At 37.6% G+C, this 19,002-nt stretch overlaps 2 protein-coding genes and 1 long non-coding RNA gene across 3 annotated transcripts; 1 reads left to right on the top strand and 2 right to left on the bottom strand.

The window, feature by feature from the left end:
- Window positions 1-151: 151 nt before the first annotated feature.
- On the bottom strand, window positions 152-10,304 carry LOC110843876 (serine-rich adhesin for platelets). Its single transcript, XM_022089931.2, has 11 exons — window positions 4,802-10,304; window positions 4,522-4,696; window positions 4,397-4,451; window positions 4,268-4,313; window positions 1,800-4,078; window positions 1,560-1,711; window positions 1,308-1,419; window positions 931-1,209; window positions 725-845; window positions 496-522; window positions 152-431 (listed from the first exon to the last, which is right to left on the bottom strand). Exons 1-11 carry the CDS (start codon window positions 9,798-9,800, stop codon window positions 358-360), a joined length of 8,319 nt encoding a protein of 2,772 aa, XP_021945623.1. The 5' UTR covers window positions 9,801-10,304; the 3' UTR covers window positions 152-357.
- Window positions 10,305-11,022: 718 nt separating this feature from the next.
- LOC110858277 lies at window positions 11,023-13,459 on the top strand. The gene is made up of 3 exons (XR_002548746.2): window positions 11,023-11,141; window positions 12,973-13,048; window positions 13,152-13,459. It is a non-coding gene; the product is annotated as an uncharacterized LOC110858277 (long non-coding RNA).
- On the bottom strand, window positions 11,149-17,536 carry LOC110858268 (protein EFR3 homolog cmp44E). The gene is made up of 21 exons (XM_022106971.2): window positions 17,010-17,536; window positions 16,857-16,924; window positions 16,632-16,759; window positions 16,545-16,559; window positions 16,307-16,442; window positions 16,130-16,214; window positions 15,965-16,032; window positions 15,769-15,875; window positions 15,532-15,684; window positions 15,341-15,419; window positions 15,021-15,258; window positions 14,886-14,942; window positions 14,720-14,808; window positions 14,579-14,648; window positions 14,407-14,509; window positions 13,722-14,070; window positions 13,562-13,640; window positions 13,157-13,343; window positions 12,817-12,844; window positions 12,586-12,747; window positions 11,149-12,477 (listed from the first exon to the last, which is right to left on the bottom strand). Exons 1-21 carry the CDS (start codon window positions 17,095-17,097, stop codon window positions 12,283-12,285), a joined length of 2,484 nt encoding a protein of 827 aa, XP_021962663.1. The 5' UTR covers window positions 17,098-17,536; the 3' UTR covers window positions 11,149-12,282.
- Window positions 17,537-19,002: the final 1,466 nt, after the last annotated feature.

The following is a 19,002-nucleotide window of genomic DNA, read 5'->3' as shown; positions in this document are numbered from 1 at the left end:
TGGAAAATCAAATGAACTGAATCTGAATGTTCAGTGCTTAATTAATTATGTATATGCATATGGAATACCTAATATATTATACAGGCTTGCATATTTTGGTTTATGATTAGTGGTGTAGAAGTTTGAAGGTAGACTCATTCCTTGAGACGAGTCACTTTATAAATCAAACATTTATTGTTGGTTCCACTGTAAGGTGAGGATTAAGTTCTCAGAACTTGTACATGTTTATGTAGATAGATATATACGAACAAGTCTGCTAATTGCTAGCAGACTACTTATATTGCATGTATTTAAATAAAACAATACGAAATTAATAGCACTCAAACTTTGAGTCTCAAAGTGACGAAAGTAATAATTCTAGTGGCAGTAAGTACACTTTGGGTGACAACGATTTCCATTCAGACCGCATTTGCACCCCCCAGAGGTGTCCCCTAAATTATGAAATAAATTATAATTATAATAATTGTAATTATAATATTTTTGTAAAGGTGTCACCTTTGCCGTTTGGACCCCACCGTAAACCTATTTCCATTTATAATTACAGTAATGTTACATTATGCTTAATCTAATTTGAAATTCACTTATTAGAATCATAGCTCGAAATTATTTTCTATCGTCTATCGATGGGCTATTTCATCACATAGTCCATGGCCCATAATGGACCATGGACCAAAACGAGTTATGATTAGAATTAGTAAACGCAGTATTATGTGACCATCCTTACCGCGTGTGACCCAGCAAATCTCGGTCTTACAAGTGCAGCGGACCCAGTCACACCCCCACTTTTTTAATAAGATGACTTGACAGGCAGGGCATTCCAATGCTTCACCACGCTGAATCATTTTCTGTTAACCAATTAAAGTAAGACATATATAATAGCACGATGTCACATCACCCATTCATTCTGTATAATTGTTTATGCGTAAATACCTCGAGCATGAGTCTTGAACTTTTTGCATTTTCATCAGTCTCTGAATCTATTGCTAATTGGCGTTGATATTGCTTGCAGTCCATCCCTTCATGAATAGCTGCGCAGGTGATGCAATTTTTCTTCGTGCAGACGGGGCATTTGAAAATATTTACATCGTCTTCGTAGATACACCATCCCGTACAGTCCGCAGTTTTGCAGTGAAAAGTGTTCATCATTTTTCTTTCTGCTAGTTTTACTGAACGTGCCAAGTATTTTTCAAACACATCTGCAGGCACCAACTTTAAACAAAAGTTGCATTTTTAAATATAATGTAAATCGTATGCATGCATATGCATAGAGCTTTAATTGTTACATGCAATTATGTATAAATACGCACAGCCTTGATTTCTCTTTCTTGCAGGGAACTATCACAACTATAGTTAGAATCACGAAAGGGGCATTTCACTTCAGAATCGTCAGCATAGTTCACTGCTCCAATTAAGCAATCCCTGCAAAACATAGATTGCATAGACAGAGAAATTTTTAAAAGCCAATAAATAATTGAGTACTTGCAACTAGATAAATATGTAAATTATGAAATCGCCGTCTCCAATTACAGTCTAAATTTCAAATCCATGTTATAAATTACTTGCAAAAATTATGTAGGCAATCTCGTAGCGTGACTCCATCGCCAGGAGGTACGAGTGAAAGACATACTTTGCACTCAAATCCATCTGTGGCCATTATAAGATCCTGTTTCTCCATCATTTGCAGCATGCTCAGATATGTTTGAATATTGCTCTGAAATAAATAAAGTTTCTCTAAGCACAAATAAGTATAAATTATTAATAAAAGTAATAGCCTCTCAAAAAGTTATGCATGCACTTACCTCTTTTCCATCATATGAGAATATCGCAGGTTTTGGTACAACGCCATTCTTTTTATTTTGACTACCCGAAGAACTTGTTTCCGTCTTTGGACTGGTGGAATTATTGGAGTTGAACTTTTCTGCCATCAACTTAACTTTTGATGGGGGCGATGCTTGTTTTCCAGAACCTTTATCTGCTTGCTGCATGAAATAGGGTACTCTAAAGAGTTTTGGTTGGTTGAGGTTAAAATTACCAGGCGCTGCAGTTGAAGAAATAGAAGATGGCAATAGTGGCGATGTGGTAACTGAAGTTTGAGTGGGTGCAGATAAAGGTGCACTAGCAGCATTGTTCACAATTGTTGGGGTGCTAGGAATTTTGGGTTCAGGATTAAGTGTCGAAACCGTGGAGGAGATCGAACTCGTTATTGAAGACGATGTTCCATCTTCTTGGTGAGGCATCACTTCTTCTTTTCTAATGGAGCTGTCAATGTTGTCCTGAAATCTGGTTGGAGGTGATAACTCTCTCATTAGTGAAGCATTATTCATCCCAAATAGTGCTTTGTTAATTATTGGCGATACCAGAACGTTTGCAACTATGAATGTGGTTTCATTTACTTGCGCTTCTTTTTTGACATTCTTCGTCGCTATCTCAGCTAAAACATTCGGTGGTGGCGGTGGAGATTGTGGCGAAACAGGATTTGACCCTTGAATTGGAGAACGTTCCAACACAGTACGTTTCTCCTTAGTTTCTAAGTTGGAAGCTACGTTTTCGCACACGGCTTTACTGGGATTTTTTATTCCCGGAAATGGTAACGTGGTTTGGCAAAATCCTTCCACTTTCTCCGGCTTGCAAGTTTCCTTTGTGCTAGATGTTGGAGTATCAACAACAGTTTTTTGAGGTATCACATTTACGTTTTCAGTCTCAGAATCAGTATCCACTGGAATTGTTTTTTTGCTGCGTGGTTTTGGCACTGGTTCTAATTTGTCAGGACGTAATGGTGGCTTGGTAGCTTTAGGTGACGAGTTACCTCTATTCTCAGTCTTTGGAATTATAGTCGATGAAGCTGGTACTGTTTTTGAAGCTCCGTCAATTTTAAGGGATGACATTGTGTGTTTATGTTGGTCATGATTTTGTATGGGTGGCTTGGTTCGACTGTCACTATCTTTCAAATTAACTGCTGATGTCGTTCTTATTTGATCTAGTTCTACAGTTGGCATAGGCTTTAGTTTATTTTGACCCATGGATGTTTCGCATTCCAGAGATGTTTTGTTAGCTGTATTCCGACTACCACCAGCAGGAATTTGTTTCGAAGAAGTCGCATTCAAAGGCACTTGTTGGTCCAAACGAACTAGTTTTTGACCTGGGTTCAGAACCACTGGATTTCTCCCGATTTGTTGCGCACGGTTGTTGTCAAAAGTATTTTGGGGTTCAGATTGTTGCAAGGGGAAACTTTTGCTAAATGCTTGTTCTGCAGCTTGTCTCAAATTTTCTAATTTTACATGTAGCAAAAGTGGCACGTTGTTGTTGGTAGTCTTTCGGGTTTCTTGAACTGGGGTCTCTAAATTCAAAATTGATTTTGATATCGGATAATTAGCTTGAACATTTACGCTGGAAATTTTTGTTGGCTCAGAACCGAGGCTCGCCTGATTGGGTTGTTTATTATGAGTAGCTGCCACTGTCTGCAAATTTACGCTAATTTCCTTTGGAACAATTTTCCCTGTAGGTACAGATTTTTCTCCTCTTGTTGGCGATGACGGCCTTTGGTACAACGGGGTGGCGTGTCCAACTGAGGAGATGGGAGCTGTTTTTCCTGCTGTATGTGCATTATGACCATTGGAAAGACCTTTAGTTTCAACTATAGGGGTTACCAAAGGACTTTTCTTTGCTTCCTTATTATTAGAAGTCAGGACAGTCTCAGTTTGAGCAGAGGAAGCAACTTTTGTTGGACTTACTGAAGAAAACGTTGCTGCCGGTGTTGGGTTGGCTGATGCTTTCAATTGATTCATTGGGGTTGCTGCTGAATTTCGAACTTGGAGATTCCTTGACGTGTTTTCTCCGGAACCATGTGAAGGTGGAACTGCAGCAGGGCTGGCTGGATTTGGCTTCTTGGGCAGAGGGGGAGGAGGAGGCGAAATCTCTTTCTCCTTGGGCCGTGAGTTTTCAATTTGTGGAGTGACCAAATACAGAAACGCCATCGTATCTTGAACCACATCGTAGTTGGCCAGTGTAATATGATCATCATCCGCCATTTTCTTGCCTAATATCCACTTTTGGAAAGCCGATGGAATTCCCCAGTCTCCTATAATTTTGCATGAATGCCATTTCACTTAAAAAACAAAAACTAGCTCATGCAAATCAAGACAAGCACGGAGCTGCACAACATGCTCCGTATTTATAGCTCTCGAACAGGGACAAGATTGAAAGGAAAATATTTTCTGGTCGTGATAAAGGAAAGTAATATTTATGAACTAATTAGTTTAGCCAGTACCTTCAATTTTGCTCTTGAGATCCTTCAGTGTCATGTTGGGCATAACCTATAGCAATTCAAATATTAACTGAGGATTAAGGATTATGACCATGTCAAAGGTATGTAAGTAGATACATGTATATTTCATACTTGCACGAGAAATGGCCCCTGTTGCATAAACCGGTCTTCTACGTACACTCGGATTCTATATATATGCATGACAGACTTGTTAGTAATTCAGAGTTTCACAAAAATATTATCAGAATTGGAATTACGTAATTGGATCCGCATTAGACTTATCGACCAAACAGTTAACTTTTAGAAGGGCCAGGTCATGTGCTAGCGATGCTGCCAATCGATGTTCGCCATGAGTAATTGCCCACTCAAGTTTTCGAAGGAGCTTGTTGGCCAAAAGTGGATTATTATCGACCATGGAGTTATCCGAGGACTCTGTGACGACATATGCATAAGGATACCACATATAATGGTCACTTACATGCGTGACCCATATGTAATAGCACTGGTATACACATGCATATAAATTAATATACGTACCACTGAAGTAGCGAGAATCCTCTTCATCTCCAAATTGGCTCTTGTTATTACTGTCACCATATCTTCTCCTCCCAGAGTCGCTGTTGGAACCACTCCCACCACCTCCGTAGTATCCTTTGGGAATTGCCCCCAACCTTCGATAGTCGTCGTACGACAAGTTTCTCTCTCCTGAATAATCTGAACCACCACCACCATTCCAATGCCTATTGTCTCTGAGTCTATTATTATATTCCCTGTGATGTCGACGATGGTGTCTATCCATCTCAGAGTCCACTTCAGTATCAGATTCTGAAGTGAATCCCGAGTTGAGAAATTGAGAGTTGCCGTTGGAAGAAGTTAGATCAAAACCAGAGGCAACAGCAGCAGTGGCAGCAGAAATGCCAGCGTCGTTGTTGTCGTTGTTCTGACTCTTCTGAACGGGGTTAGAGAACAGCAGCCTAAAATTAGCACATGGTGGCGAGGCCAACGATTCCTCTACTGGGTTGTTTGCAATATTTTGTCTCATGTGCAAAACTGGGTGAGGGCGAGGAGATGCGGAGGTGTTGTGCAGATTTGGTGAGATGCAACCAATGTTGAAATGACTAATGTTATTATCATTGGTAGCATTGGTACCCAAATAACTTTCAGTCTCTACGAAAAGTTGAGCAGGTTGTTGCCAATTTTGGTAGACGCGGTTATCACCACACAGAGCACCGTAATAATTTGCATCCGCCTCTGAGATGGGGTCGAGCATTGGTCGAAATCTAAAGCTGGGAACAGAAAGAGGTTGAGGCGTAATATTTATGGAATTATTAGGGGAACATTGTTGTGGGACTGAGTTATTTGGCTGTAATAGAATTTCAAAATTTGGCCCAACGTCTGATGGAGAAAGTGGGACAGAAGTAACAGAGTTTGTAGCTTTATTATTTGGAACGTTATTTTTATTAAAATTTTTAGAAGGCCTTTGTGGAGCATTTTGAATTTTGGGAAGGAATAGTAATGAATCAATTGAATCATCTTCGCCATCATCAAATCTCTGGCTACTTATTATTGAATTAGAATTTACAGATTTTGTCTGAACTTCGGGTTCGGTAGTGCAAGCCGTATTCATTTTCAAAGACGTGTCAGGACTAATGATATTGTGAGGTTGCACTTGTTTATCATCTTTGGCAAAGAATGCCAGTCGCACTTGTCGCAATTTCTCAATGTCCACATTATCAACCTCTCCCAGGTTACTTGCGGTGTCATTATTTAGCTGTATTCCATCAAGCTTTTCATATTTGAGCAGATTGTCTTTGGTAGGATGATGACTAAGCAAATTTTCAGATGCTAGTGTTTCCTGCTGGCTTACTGGTTGTTGAAACGTTGTCAAATTTGATTTTATAGTCGTCTGACTTGTTGCTGTTATTTGTGTACCATTGGGTACCGTTTCAACTAATTTTGGCGTCACGACGCTTGTGCTCAAATTTATTTTGCTAGTTGCCGGTGCACTATTATTGGTTGAAGTAGCTGTTGTCTGTGTCATAGTTGGTGAAGAAATGGATGAGGTCACCGTGCTTACTTTTGTACTCGTATTACTCAAAGTATTTGTAATGATGCCCGGTGAACTCGTTGTTGTGGCGAGTTTTCGACTATGACAAGCTTCACATAATCCTCGCCACGATGGATTTTTCAATGTACACCGAGCACATGACCATGCTTCGCCCATTACTGAAGATTTGATTGGTTTGAATGCTGATGAGCTACTTAGTTTCGAAATGCTTTGAGCTGGAGTTGTTGTTGTCGATGACGTGTAATTTGACGCAGCGCTAACTGTGGAAGTTTGGGTCAGCGATACCGCAGATGATGTACTAGGTTCCACACTGTGGGAAAAGCGTTGTTGAACGGTTGAGCTTACTGCAGCAGTATTGCTGTTGATTCGTGCTTCTGAGCTCGATGATATTCCAGTTGTCGAAACTGGAGTTGTGTGATTGGCTGTTGTTGTGGTACGAGAGGTAATATTTGAAGTTGTTTCTGTAGGGTAAGTTGATGGTAATTTTGATTGGCTATTTTGTCCCAGTTGAACCACAGATTTTTGGTCATTGACCGATTTTATGGATGTGTTGGGATATTTTGTCGTCTGTGGGGCTGAAGTTGAACTACTTGGAAACATGATTGCAGAGGACGTAGGGTGCAGATTATCCGAAACAGAGCTGTTGCTATTATTATTTGTGGTACTTGATACAGTTATAGTGGAGGACGATGAGTTGGTCGAACTGGAACCCGTTGTTGTGAATGTTGTATTGAAAATGTTGATCAAATCCCTGGCGTTTTGGTTAAATGCTATTTCGGCCGACTTTCTCTTATTTTCTTCCACAATTTTTTGTGCTTCGCGATCCAAGTCTGAAAATTTTGGGAGACGCGTAATAGTTGGCCTTATAGGAGGAGATTTTGTCCCAGAGGAATTTTTTGACGACGAGCTACCCATACCTCTTTTGTACCATGGCCTTGGAGCAGCAACGTCAGAGGGAGAAAATAATTTGGGAGAAAGTGGCAAAGACGACGCTGATGATGATGGTTCGGACGCGTTCTCTTTGGACTTGAGTGAAGGAGAGGTCTTCAACGGTTGTGCAGATTGTTGTTTACTATTACAACTACCACCACCGCCAGCATTATCTTGCAAGTGAGCTTTGACTTGGTTATCTACAGTCATGGCTTGGGCCATCAACGTGGGTGAAGATTTCAATAATGTTTCCAAATCATTATTATTCTGAGTCATCGTTTCTTCGGCTTGCAAGTGGGAATTTGAGCTTCTCTTTTTGGAGAAATTGAATATTCGTTTCGAGCTGGAAGATGCTGGTACTTTGGAGACTGTTATTGGACTCGATTCGGATGAATTAACTTCAGAAGGCGAATTAGAAGAAAGTGAGCCTTGAACTGACGCTAATTGTTCTTTTTCCTGTATGTCATTTAAAAGATTTTGAGCAATTTCATCATCCTCGGCAGAACCACTATTTCCCACCAATTGATTGGACCTCGGGTCCTCAGCCACTACACATTCGCTCATCGCACTACTACTGGAAATCGGTTGGGAGAAAGACGACGTTGTAATTGTAATGGAAGAGGTCGTCGAGGTCGTCGCTACTGAAGTTGTGGCCAACGTAGTCTGAACTGAAGAAGTACCACTTACTACTGGTTCAACTCTGGATTGAGATGCCCCTCTGCCATTATCTGGCTTGGTAGAAAGATTGGTAGAAAATGACGACGGGGTACAACTGCCTCCAAACAACGAAGAAGTAGACGACGTCACTACAGATAAAGTTAACGTAACAATAGAACTTTTTGGCACATTTGAGGAATTTGTGGAGATTGTAGCTGCGGATAATTGTCCTGGTTCCTCAGACATACAAGGACGACTTTCTTTATTACAAGAAACCACGACAGCTCCGCGATCCATCTCATTATTATTTCCATCGCTATCTTCGTCCAAAAATGGATTTCCGTAAGGATTTTCAGGATTTTTATTCTGACGAAGTTTGGGCACAATGCATGGTTTTCCTGATTTATTCGTTACATGTTCTTCACCAAGCTCGGAAGTCGGAGGTGGAGGTGCCTTTTTCTTGCCTCTGACATGCGTCCTTCCCAGCGTATTGGAATTGAAAATTGATGCAGATGTTGATTCATGAGGTGATCCATCATTGCAACTTTGTTTATGGTACTGCTGGTACTTTGAGTGGTGGGCAAAAATTGAGTTTGAGCAAGAACAGGAGAAAGGGCGAAGGTGAGCCTTGTCCTTGGATTTATTTCTGCGAAGTGCTCCACTCGGGTAGGATAACTGCCGTTCTCCCGAGCTGACCATCGCATTCTCATCCAAGGGCTTCACTGACTTTAACTCAACATTTTTCTCGTCAATTTTTTTCTGTTGGTGAGTTGCACCTGGAATTTGAATCACATCGGGCTTAAAAGACTTTTTTGGAGGAACTGGGGCACGCCTCTTTCTTGCGGTGTTGCTGCTCCACGTGTTTGGATCACTGGAATATCCTGATCCTGAAGGGAGATTCAATGGTAATGCCTGCTCGGAAATTTTAGAAGTTGATGGAATAGGTTCTTGAGTTGGGGTGGATTTTTTTGGAATTGAAACTTTGGCGTCCGATTTCTGCTTAATTTCAATAGAATTTTGTAATGCAGAAGATGATGCTGGGGTATTAACAGTATCCAGTGTTTCATCCATTTTATTTGACGAAGTTAATTCAGGTTTCTTAGATGTAGTTTCATCAAGTGTGAAAGTCTCTTCCTGTTGTGCAGGCTCCAAAACAGTACCCGAGCTAATTGCACCTTGTTCAACTGAAGAATTAGATGTGATCTTTTTGCCTCTCTTGTTTTTCATCTTTTCCTGAACTTGTATCAAATTGGGTCTTGGAAGGGTTGCAATGTGCTCCAACGATTCACACGATTGTAAGTTGTATTTCTTTTTCAGTCCCATTTTCATCCCGATTTTACTCAAAGTACCCAATTTCTTGGGATAGGGTGGTAAAACCTTATTTAAAGTGCTGCCCTTGCTACTGCTGCTAACCGCAGAACTGGGCCTGTCATTCTCACAACTTGAACTCGGTCGATCAGTTTGGTCATCATCCACTGGAATCCGTTTGCCTTTGTGTCCTTTTCCCCGAAGCTTCTTGGAGCTAACAAAAGTAAAACTGCTCGTGGTGTCCACACTATTGACGCTTTCATAGCTGGATGACAAGGTCAAACCCTCACCTCCTCCGGCAGCGACACCACCTTTGTCTGTACTTTCACTTGGAAGAACGCAAGTTTTCTTGGATTTGAAGAGGTTGGAGAAGAAGGAGGAGTGTTTTTTCTTCTTTCCTCCAGAGCCAGAAGACAAGACGAGATCGGAACTTTCACCAACAGACCCAGCAGAGTTCTTGGAGCTATTTTCCTTTGTTCTTCCATTTGGGGGAAGCCCTTCAACACTGTTTTCCCCACCATTTCCTACATCCTGTGGAGGAAGTGACTTGGAACTTCGTTTCATACGATTCATCGTGACGAAAAATCTTGAGCAGCCCACTGAATATTATTCAGTAAATGTATAAATAATTATAAATATCACAAACTTAATGGTAACTTCTTTCTTGATCTCTACGCATATTCGATAATTTTACAGCCTATCTATGCAATCACTGAATTTGAGGAATGAAAAATTCGTTACAATCTGCTTAACCAAGATTTTACCAACTAAACCACACTACTTAACTCAGCGATACTGCTAAAGCAAAACGGTTTCAAGGGCAGCAAGATGGGATCGTTTGGAACAAACATTATGTAGTACTGTACTTGGGGTAAAGGCACATTTATGCATAATCTGAGAATGCAATTGAATCAACTATACGAAATAAAACCAAATAATAAGAGCAGCTAAAGAAAGAAAAAAGAACAACAAGAACGGAAAGAGAAGTGATAGAGACTGAGATGAGATAGATGTTAGTGAATGTATAGATGTTCCGTTAAGCATCATCCTGGCGTAAAAATCATACCAAGTAAAAAGTATAGTTTTGAAAAAATCGAGTGAATGAAGTTGGAAAGTTAGTCCACGACAAGTGCATGCAGTGTGTCATGTCGATGAGTTTACAGAAAAAATTTCGGTCGGCTGCCAAAACGGAACGAAAGCAAGGAAAGGATGAGCAAGGTTTGAAAATACGATGCTTCAAATATGTATATTTCGCAGTCCGCAGGCTCTCCTGCGATAAGAAGATATAGCAGATGGATATGTCTGTTGATTGGTAGTAAGTCTGATTGCTCGAAATGAACAAACTATACAAGACAACTGTGCTATACAAATTCATGCAAATAATAAATGAATATGTTGGCTAAAGAAACTCAGTCCTTACAAAATTTCGCAGAACAGTGGGGGAGGGATTTTACTTTCATATTTAACAACTATTTTTTAATAACAAGAACTTGAGAAATTAACATTGTAAGAATGCAGTCGAGTCTCCCAAAAATAATAAAATCATTATACGTTTGGCCTTTAAAGTCGTTTTATCTAATTAAAGCACTGTATCAATAATGTACATACAATTTCATATAAATTCCACCCTGTTTCGTAATTAGTTTCCATTTTATTGCATCATAATTAAGCAGACATGCAATTTACCAATGATCAATATAATATTATACAGACAAGAAGTCGGGATTTTTCTTTCTCGGAATGAGCCAACGAACAACGTAAAAGTGTGTAAATACAGACATTCGTTGTGTGATGAGCAGATTGCTAAATTTAGGATATGCATTCTCCATCTTCTAAAATATTCGTGTGGTTGTTGCTGCAAACGCATGAAAGACAAAATCATAATTTTGCCTCTAAATACTTGTGAAGATGCAGGTCAGAATTATTTCATTATACATACATATTTGGATTTTATTTTTCATTCTATAGCTTTTGTTCACTATGTCGATGTCCAGGTACGTCACAATCAATCATGGGAATAATTTCTCTATATATGATATTTATATAAAGGAATAGTTTCATATTTAAGTAAATAATTCAGGGGTCTTCAATTATGATTTTATAGTGGTGTAGTCGTCTGCGTACAACTTGTCAGAGTTGTACCGGTATTGTTGTTTCGAGTAAAACTGCAAAATTAAACTAGACACAAAAATACATGTACATTATATATAGCTATACAAGTATATATGTATATATTAATATTTATAGAGGCTAATGTTTTGACAACTACTTGATTCATATCAAATCAGATGTACAAATTAAATTATCAATTACACTAAAAAAGTTTTCTTGATTAAAAGTATCCCTGAAATTTGCTGATTTCGAAAATATTTAGGACTGCAAGACATACCCTCATTAATTAGAATCATAATCAGGAAGCCCCTTTAACACTAACATAATACTGAGATTGAATAATATGTCATTTAAGATGAGTAATAGGTTCTTGATGGATATAAGGCTGACACAACTTGAATCAAAGGTGAATGTATGTATTTATGAAAAGACTATTTATGTAGGTGGACATTTGTGCTGGCAAGTGTAGTAATAACATGTTAACAGGGTGCCTTTCCATTCTACTCAAGTCATTATAATTGGATTGATATTTAGGCACAGCGAAGATGTAATATACATATTTCAAGACATGTATCTAAATGTATACTTGTAACCTAATTCCATTGTAGATAGATATATTTATATTGTTATATTTTCTTTCCTATTTTCTTAATTTACTTTAATACACTGGCTTTGAGGAGCACCTTCAGCTTTGTTAATATACCCTTATTTAGATTACGTAATTCGAAACATTTTGTATAACACCTATCCCGCAGGGTTATATGTCTAGTTATGAACAGGAATGAATCGTAATATGTCAATGTTGCAGTCTGCATATACATAGCTAAGCTACATGCATTAAATCTACTTAACGATAAGACAATACAAATAAATATATCAGACAAATTCTCGATTTACAATTAAATAAATACATATCAAGATTAGTAAATATTTTATGTGTAATTCACAATTGAAAAATTTGAGGGAACTGAACTTTATTGCCGATGTGATTGTGATTATGATGATGGTTACTAAGAGTAAGGGAATTTGAATTATTGTTCCGATTTGTAGAGTTTCCTTCTAAACTAGCCGAAGTAGGAGACGATGCTACCGACATTTTAGTAAATATCTCTGACAACTTATTTTGCAAATTTCCACTCTAAAACACGTAAAACAAAAAATTATCACTTCCTTGCATAATAGATTGTGAAAACTATAAAAATATATTAACATAGACACCAAAATAACAAATATGTATATAACTTACTCGTGCGGCAGCTTTACTAACAAGGTCTTCAAAGGGAGCCGTTTTAAAAGTATTTGACAAATCCTTGCGTTTCTGAGTTTCCAACTCTTTTCTTATTTCCGGAGGCTCGTTCAATACATTTTTTAAGCTGTCTACAGTCATAACAGTTTCCTCGGCTTGTTGCTGCAAGTTTTAATTCATAAATCAGAAAATATAATTTTAATTTAATTGATACTAAATGTACATACATACCTTACTAGATCCAACGGGAGTAGAAGCTCTGGAAGACGTATAATTTAATTATAATTTAATTGTTGGTATATACATAATAAACAAATAAAAATATTTGGATTTAAAGGAAAATATTGACAATTCCTATTAAGCTTGATTGGAGAAATGTTTGGACAGGTATATGTTATACAGGAAGACTACGACGAAGAGAAGCCCTAAGTAAATGAACTATTCCAAACGATGCAGTTTAATGGTATTATAAATATTGATGATCTCAAGTCGGCTTATGTTGCCTTTTTAATCCAATCTCATCATGAGACAATTAAGTTGCTAATTACAAAATTTACAAAAATTAGCATACCCAGAATCTACTTCCACACTGATGGAGCTAAGGTCAGGAGCTGTGCTGGACTGCATATGAGCATCAACCCAAGAATGGCGTGGAAAAGAATACGACGGTTTGCTGGAGGGTTCTATTCCTTCTTTTTTTAGAACATCAAACACTTGGTCTTGCTGAATGAGACAAGGGTCCGGAATGCTTTGTGAATCTAATTACAAAAAAACACCGTATTATATTTTGAAGGTGTCAAAAGTATACATAACCAAACCGAAATATAGTTCCCCAGCCCTACAAAGGCTATAATGATGGGAATATCATGTAGAAATTTATTGGGTAACTTGTTTGTTTTTACTAATATGTGCTTGTATGGTTCTATTATTTTAAATTGAATTTAATACTGGACATTTATGCCAAAAAATTTCTCACCTGATGGTTCATATACTTCATATCGGGTTTTAAGAGGGGGAAGAAGATGAATAGCATGTTCCCTTCTCCCTTTTGTCACCTGTAATAAAAAAAATAATTGGTTATTAATTTAAAGTGGATAAAGTGTCAATGCTTATATTTATTTGTTGGACTTTATTACCTTATTACAATAATCCTGCAGACTTGGCAATAAATGAGCAACGAGGGTGAACAACGAAAGCGCAATGACGTGAAGATGAATTTTTTGTGCCGCATTTAACACTGACGAAGTAATAGCTAAATCTTGAAAACTAATTATTAGTCTAACAAAATCAAACAGAGTATCTTCACAAAAAAGCTCCACACAAAATAAAGCTGCAGTGGTGTAGACTGCATTCATATTTTTTATCCCATTGTTCGTCTTTTCCAAGCTGGTGAACATACTGCTAAATATTTCTGCTCCATTCTTTTTTACAAACAGGATATCCGTCCTTGTGCATGGCTCTCGGTCTAGATTATCAAGCTTCAACCTGTAATTTGGAGAATTATTACTCCAACCATACGCAATTTTTAGGTACACTTATTATATGCACCAATATATCTCATGTATAGGTACGTATGAGTTTAGGAAAAGATGATCAACCAAAGAGAAATTGTAATGAATACGTTGTATATATCAAGCTGATATACCATTTTGTTTAACAAACCCATGAGAATAAATTGCATACGATAAAATACGGACGGAGTGAAACGTGCACATCGTTAAATTATGCACAAAAGAGTTCACTTGAGTGAACAGATAGATTGGATGCTTGATGTAATTTTCATAGACATAAAATCACAGCGAGATTCAGTTACTCTCTTACGTTGGAGATAAAAGTTTTTCCCTGTTCCGTCTTCGATCGATGAGAGTATGAAGAATGTTTTGTACGAGCAATCGCAATTCTGGGTCATCATCTTGACTGAGGGCTGTAGAATGGGTAATAAAAACACGAAATGTTTAAATAGTACAATTTGCATAAACCAATCTCAACTCACTTAATAAAGGCTGAAGGAAGGACAGTGGAAATGTTGTACTTAAATAAGTTGAAGAATACTTAGATCCCACCTAAACGAAAACAATGATATCAATAGTCACCATAAATTCGAAATTCCCAGAGGTTCATAAATTCTTTTTACCATGAGAAGAGATTTCAGGAGCATATTTTGGAGCAATCTATTACTTTCGGACCGGGATGGTACCTTTTGCATGATAAACTTCATAATTTCTATGTTTAAAACGATATATGCATGTAATCAAAAGTTATAGAAAACAAATTGATGAAGGTTATAACTTTAATCTTACCTATTTTCTGATAGTCTGGTAGATGAGTAACATATTCTCCTAGTGCTGAAATTAAACCTGCAGCATATGTCAACAACATACAGTTATTTGCACATCACTATAATAGCTATAGAGAGAACTAAAAAAATCACGAACCTTCACGATATGCTTTTTCGTCCCCGTCAACCCCTTCCATTTTCGTGGACACTTGCAAGTGTTGGACTATTGCATTGACAATCTCCAACACTGACGGGCCAACGCTTTCACCAGCAGCAATGTCGATTATTTTCGCAAGCACGTCCGCCATACTTGTTCTTATTTTCGCATTTGATTTATTGTTGTGCTGCTCCATGTGGTTCATCAAAGTCTCAATAACGGCATACGAGTATTGCGACTGAAAAATATTGAATCAAGAAATATGTAGTTCGCAGTTGATAAGTATTTTTGCTGTGTATGTTTATACAAATATGTTATACCTGAATTGAAAACATGATAACTCGAAATGTGTGAACGGCAAAATCATTTGGCACCCATAGTTCAAATACATCAAAATGACTGAAAACAGAATATAACGACAATTATTATCTTTAATTAGTTTTAACATCAAATCTAGACAACTACAAATATCTTGGAAGTAATCAAGTGAAATGGATTTATGAAGACGTACTAAAGAACGGGTTTTACTATGCTTCTAACGTGTCCGAAAGTTGCCTTGTTGACCAAGTCCCTCATACAGTTCTCTGCCAACTTTGGTGCATCCAGCTCATCTTCTCCAGAGTTTTCCGTAGCAGCATCATTCTCGTCTTTTACTAACGTTTTCCTAAAAATCAGAATATTGATATATTTTATTTTCAACAAAGATGTACAACGTTAAAGCAAAATGAAAACGTTGAGCTTGACTAACCTTCCTTGTTCCATATTAAAGAGCAACGAAGGGATTATTTTTTCCATATGCGAGGATTCCCAAATATTTTCGACAAGTTCATCGGATACAGTTTTTCTAACTACCCCCTAGAACAGTATTATAATTTAATTGATATAGGAATTAGAATGAGGTTCACGGGGTACGCAAACAACGAAATATGTAACCTATTACGAACCTTTAAACCTCTAATTCCAGCAGCTCGTATTTCCGCTCTGAGTATATCATTTGACGCATTGTTGTGACCTAGTGAGTCATGAATATAAATTATAATACTTCATTTCAATTTAAATAATTAAATATATTTGCAAAATATTTTCTGCATTACAAAAGTTTGACTTACACATGGAGGCAAATTTCGATACAAAAAAATCGTAGCGACGATGATAAGATGGAGTATCTTCTTCAATAGATGCGAATCTAACAAACTGGTTGTTGGAAAGAAGGAACACGATATATAATATATTGATAATAATGATGGAAAGAATCGAGTTACTCATTATAAATTGTTATAACTTACTGATTGAGTTGCTAAAATTTGAAAATTTGGATCTGGCGATTCTAAAAGTTTTTGAACCATACGAAGAAAACTCTCCACATACAAGTTTAAACTCTGTGAGTGGCATGCTTGCAGAAGTTGGTCCATTGCCTCCACACTATATGATAAGTCGATTTTTAACATAGTGTACATACATAGGTAAAGTCGTCAAAAAATCCATCAAGTTACTCAATTTAAACTGTAAATTTTATGTACTTACCCGATAACCACAGCACTGTATAACATATAACTAGATTAGTAAAATTAAACCGGTGAGCATAAATAAACTATATTTTCAAAAACTAACCCATTTTTCTTGCGGTATATATCCCGACTAACTTTTTGAAATAAATATTCTCCAACCCGATCTAATTTTTCTGGGGAGCTGAGGACATAGAATGTCAACTTCTCCATATTAGATTTAACAAGCCCATCCTGTGAATAATATGAAAAAAGTTTGTCATATAAATTATTGTACCAATGCATAGTATGCATTGCATACATGCAATTTCTTCCAATGTTTGAAGCTTACCTCGACACCGCGTGGGAAGACACTGTCGACTAATCTCTTATATCTTGGTGCACAGCACCCACAACAACCTGTAATATTGATAACACGGAATAAGAATCATTTGTTAAATGTATTAAATAAAGAAACAGCTCTCTGCAGCACTCTACAGCTTACAGTTGGGGCTGGTACATTTGAACACAACCGATTCGACAAGATCCTCTGGGATCTCGAAGCAGCAACATCGCTTCACAAAGGATGCCATCAAGGCTAACTGTAACTAATTCTAAGCCGATGCATCTATTTCAAGTGATCAGATCACGCTGACTGTCATTCGTCGACTGGTCATAGTTGACCCAACAACATCGATCAGTTACAATAATACACTATTTATGGAATTAAATCTGCACTTTACTTTGAACTGAGACAAAACTGATAAGAACAGTATTTTGTAATGAAACTCTTTGCTTATCATAATGGTATTATATAGTGATGTCCAGTTTTAACGAAATCAATCCTGATTGGCATCAATCCCCCAATTTATTGTCAATATATTGATAAGATGAGGTGAGATCTCAGGGTTGCAGATTTTAATGGGCATCACATGGCTAACTTTTACTAAAGGTAAATAAGTGCAAGAGTGAAACTTGTGTATTATGTTAACGGAGAAAGCAGAGCTGGGAGATCTGCCCTCCTTTCTCCCTGCAGGAGGATTTACTACTACCACACCAAGAAAGGAGCAACAATTTTCTTTTAGCTTGTTAACAGTGTGAGTGACTCGCGCATTTCCACCAGAATTTTATTGATCGTCGCACCCGAATTGCGAGACACTCATGCATTACATGATGTTTATCCGTGCTCACTCGCCCCCCATGGAACTTTTCGGATTTTTTTAAATATCACCCTATCCCGGTAAAGCTTCTCTCATGCCATGAAAAATGAGCGAATCACACAACTGTGAACTGATCAGAATCAAAATCTTAATGATGAATGGTACATTAATTACCCTCAAACTTAATGTCAGAACCGTATTTGAAGTGATTTCAATACATTTGTGCCATTAAATGTTCCAAATTCTCTTACCAGCTACCATCTTCGTGATGATTCCAAGGTTGAAGAAGATTTATTTGTTTAATCAGTCGAACATGTTCACGTGCCACTTTTTTAACAAATTATTTAAGCATGTCATTGGTTGTGTAGAAGTAGTGATTAGTGTTTGTCTTTTATGCTTCAGAGATCAACTTTTTCTGTAGAATTGAATTAACCGGAAGGCCGGAACTGGGAGCTAATGTTACAACACGTATTTTAGAAAAAGCGTTCCGTGTTGACGACGATCAGTCTTCTTAAGGTCGCTCGTTGACTTCAAAAACAAATGAGAAATTTGAAAATGTACTTGGCCCTTAGTAAAAAAAATATTAGAATAGTTGGCTAAGATTGGCTTACTGGTACTGGTCCATTTGTGTCAGTATTTTGCTTTCTCATCGATCATCGATCACCGAATGAATCTGAAATCGAAAATAGGTCCACTCATTCAAGTTCAAAGTACTTCCCTATGTTTAATATAAAAGTATAACAAATCGGGTATTACACAAATGGAGTGTAGATTAAAATTACAATTCGCAGAGATAAATTTGAAATTAAAGATAGACAATATTATTCTATACAAAAATAAGAAACTTAGAAATCACCCGGTAAGTCTTGTCAATCTCCACAAGTTGTTCAATTTGTCGTTAAGTATGATAAGCACAGCCCCTACTTTCTTAATAAAAAACTGTTCACGCTCACGCTCACATATACCCCACCAATTTTTGTAAGTTTTTGGGAGTATAAATAGTAAAAGCAGACGAATGGTAAATGGGACGGAGGAGCAGCTGAAAAACTTTCTCCTCGATTCAACTCTTTTTGCTCACACTATTCTCTCTGCCACCACGGCACCACCAACATATGCACAAACTCAAAACCCGTCAATTATAATATGACTGCATGAGAAGCAGGTTGATTAATTTTTGATTTTCCGATGGATGGAATGGAGATGACACACGTTTTTAGAATAATGTGAGCATATCTCGTTTTAAATGACCTATTATTGAGTTGATAAAGAGCTTCCCTGCAAATTTCGGCCAAACAAAACCAATCTCTTTCTGATCTCTTTCTGCCTTCTGTCTGCTGG

The sequence above is a fragment of the Folsomia candida genome, unplaced genomic scaffold (genome assembly GCF_002217175.1).
Source record: "Folsomia candida strain VU population unplaced genomic scaffold, ASM221717v1 Fcan01_Sc001, whole genome shotgun sequence".
Lineage (NCBI taxonomy): Eukaryota > Metazoa > Arthropoda > Collembola > Entomobryomorpha > Isotomidae > Folsomia > Folsomia candida.
This window is presented reverse-complemented; position numbering and strand designations above follow the sequence as displayed.

Bases quoted from the DNA above. Each gene is read 5' to 3' on its own strand.
- LOC110843876 (XM_022089931.2), bottom strand. From the start codon at position 9,800: ATGAATCGTATGAAACGAAGTTCCAAGTCACTTCCTCCACAGGATGTA. The intron at 1,712-1,799 runs GTAAGTGCATGC...TATTTATTTCAG, and splicing joins TCTCATATGATGGAAAAGAG to AGCAATATTCAAACATATCT. The intron at 1,210-1,307 runs GTGCGTATTTAT...TTTTGTTTAAAG, and splicing joins AAGAAAGAGAAATCAAGGCT to TTGGTGCCTGCAGATGTGTT.
- LOC110858268 (XM_022106971.2), bottom strand. From the start codon at position 17,097: ATGGCATCCTTTGTGAAGCGATGTTGCTGCTTCGAGATCCCAGAGGAT. The intron at 13,641-13,721 runs GTAATAAAGTCC...TTTTTATTACAG, and splicing joins TGCAGGATTATTGTAATAAG to GTGACAAAAGGGAGAAGGGA. The intron at 12,845-13,156 runs GTATGCTAATTT...TACGTCTTCCAG, and splicing joins AGTGTGGAAGTAGATTCTGG to AGCTTCTACTCCCGTTGGAT.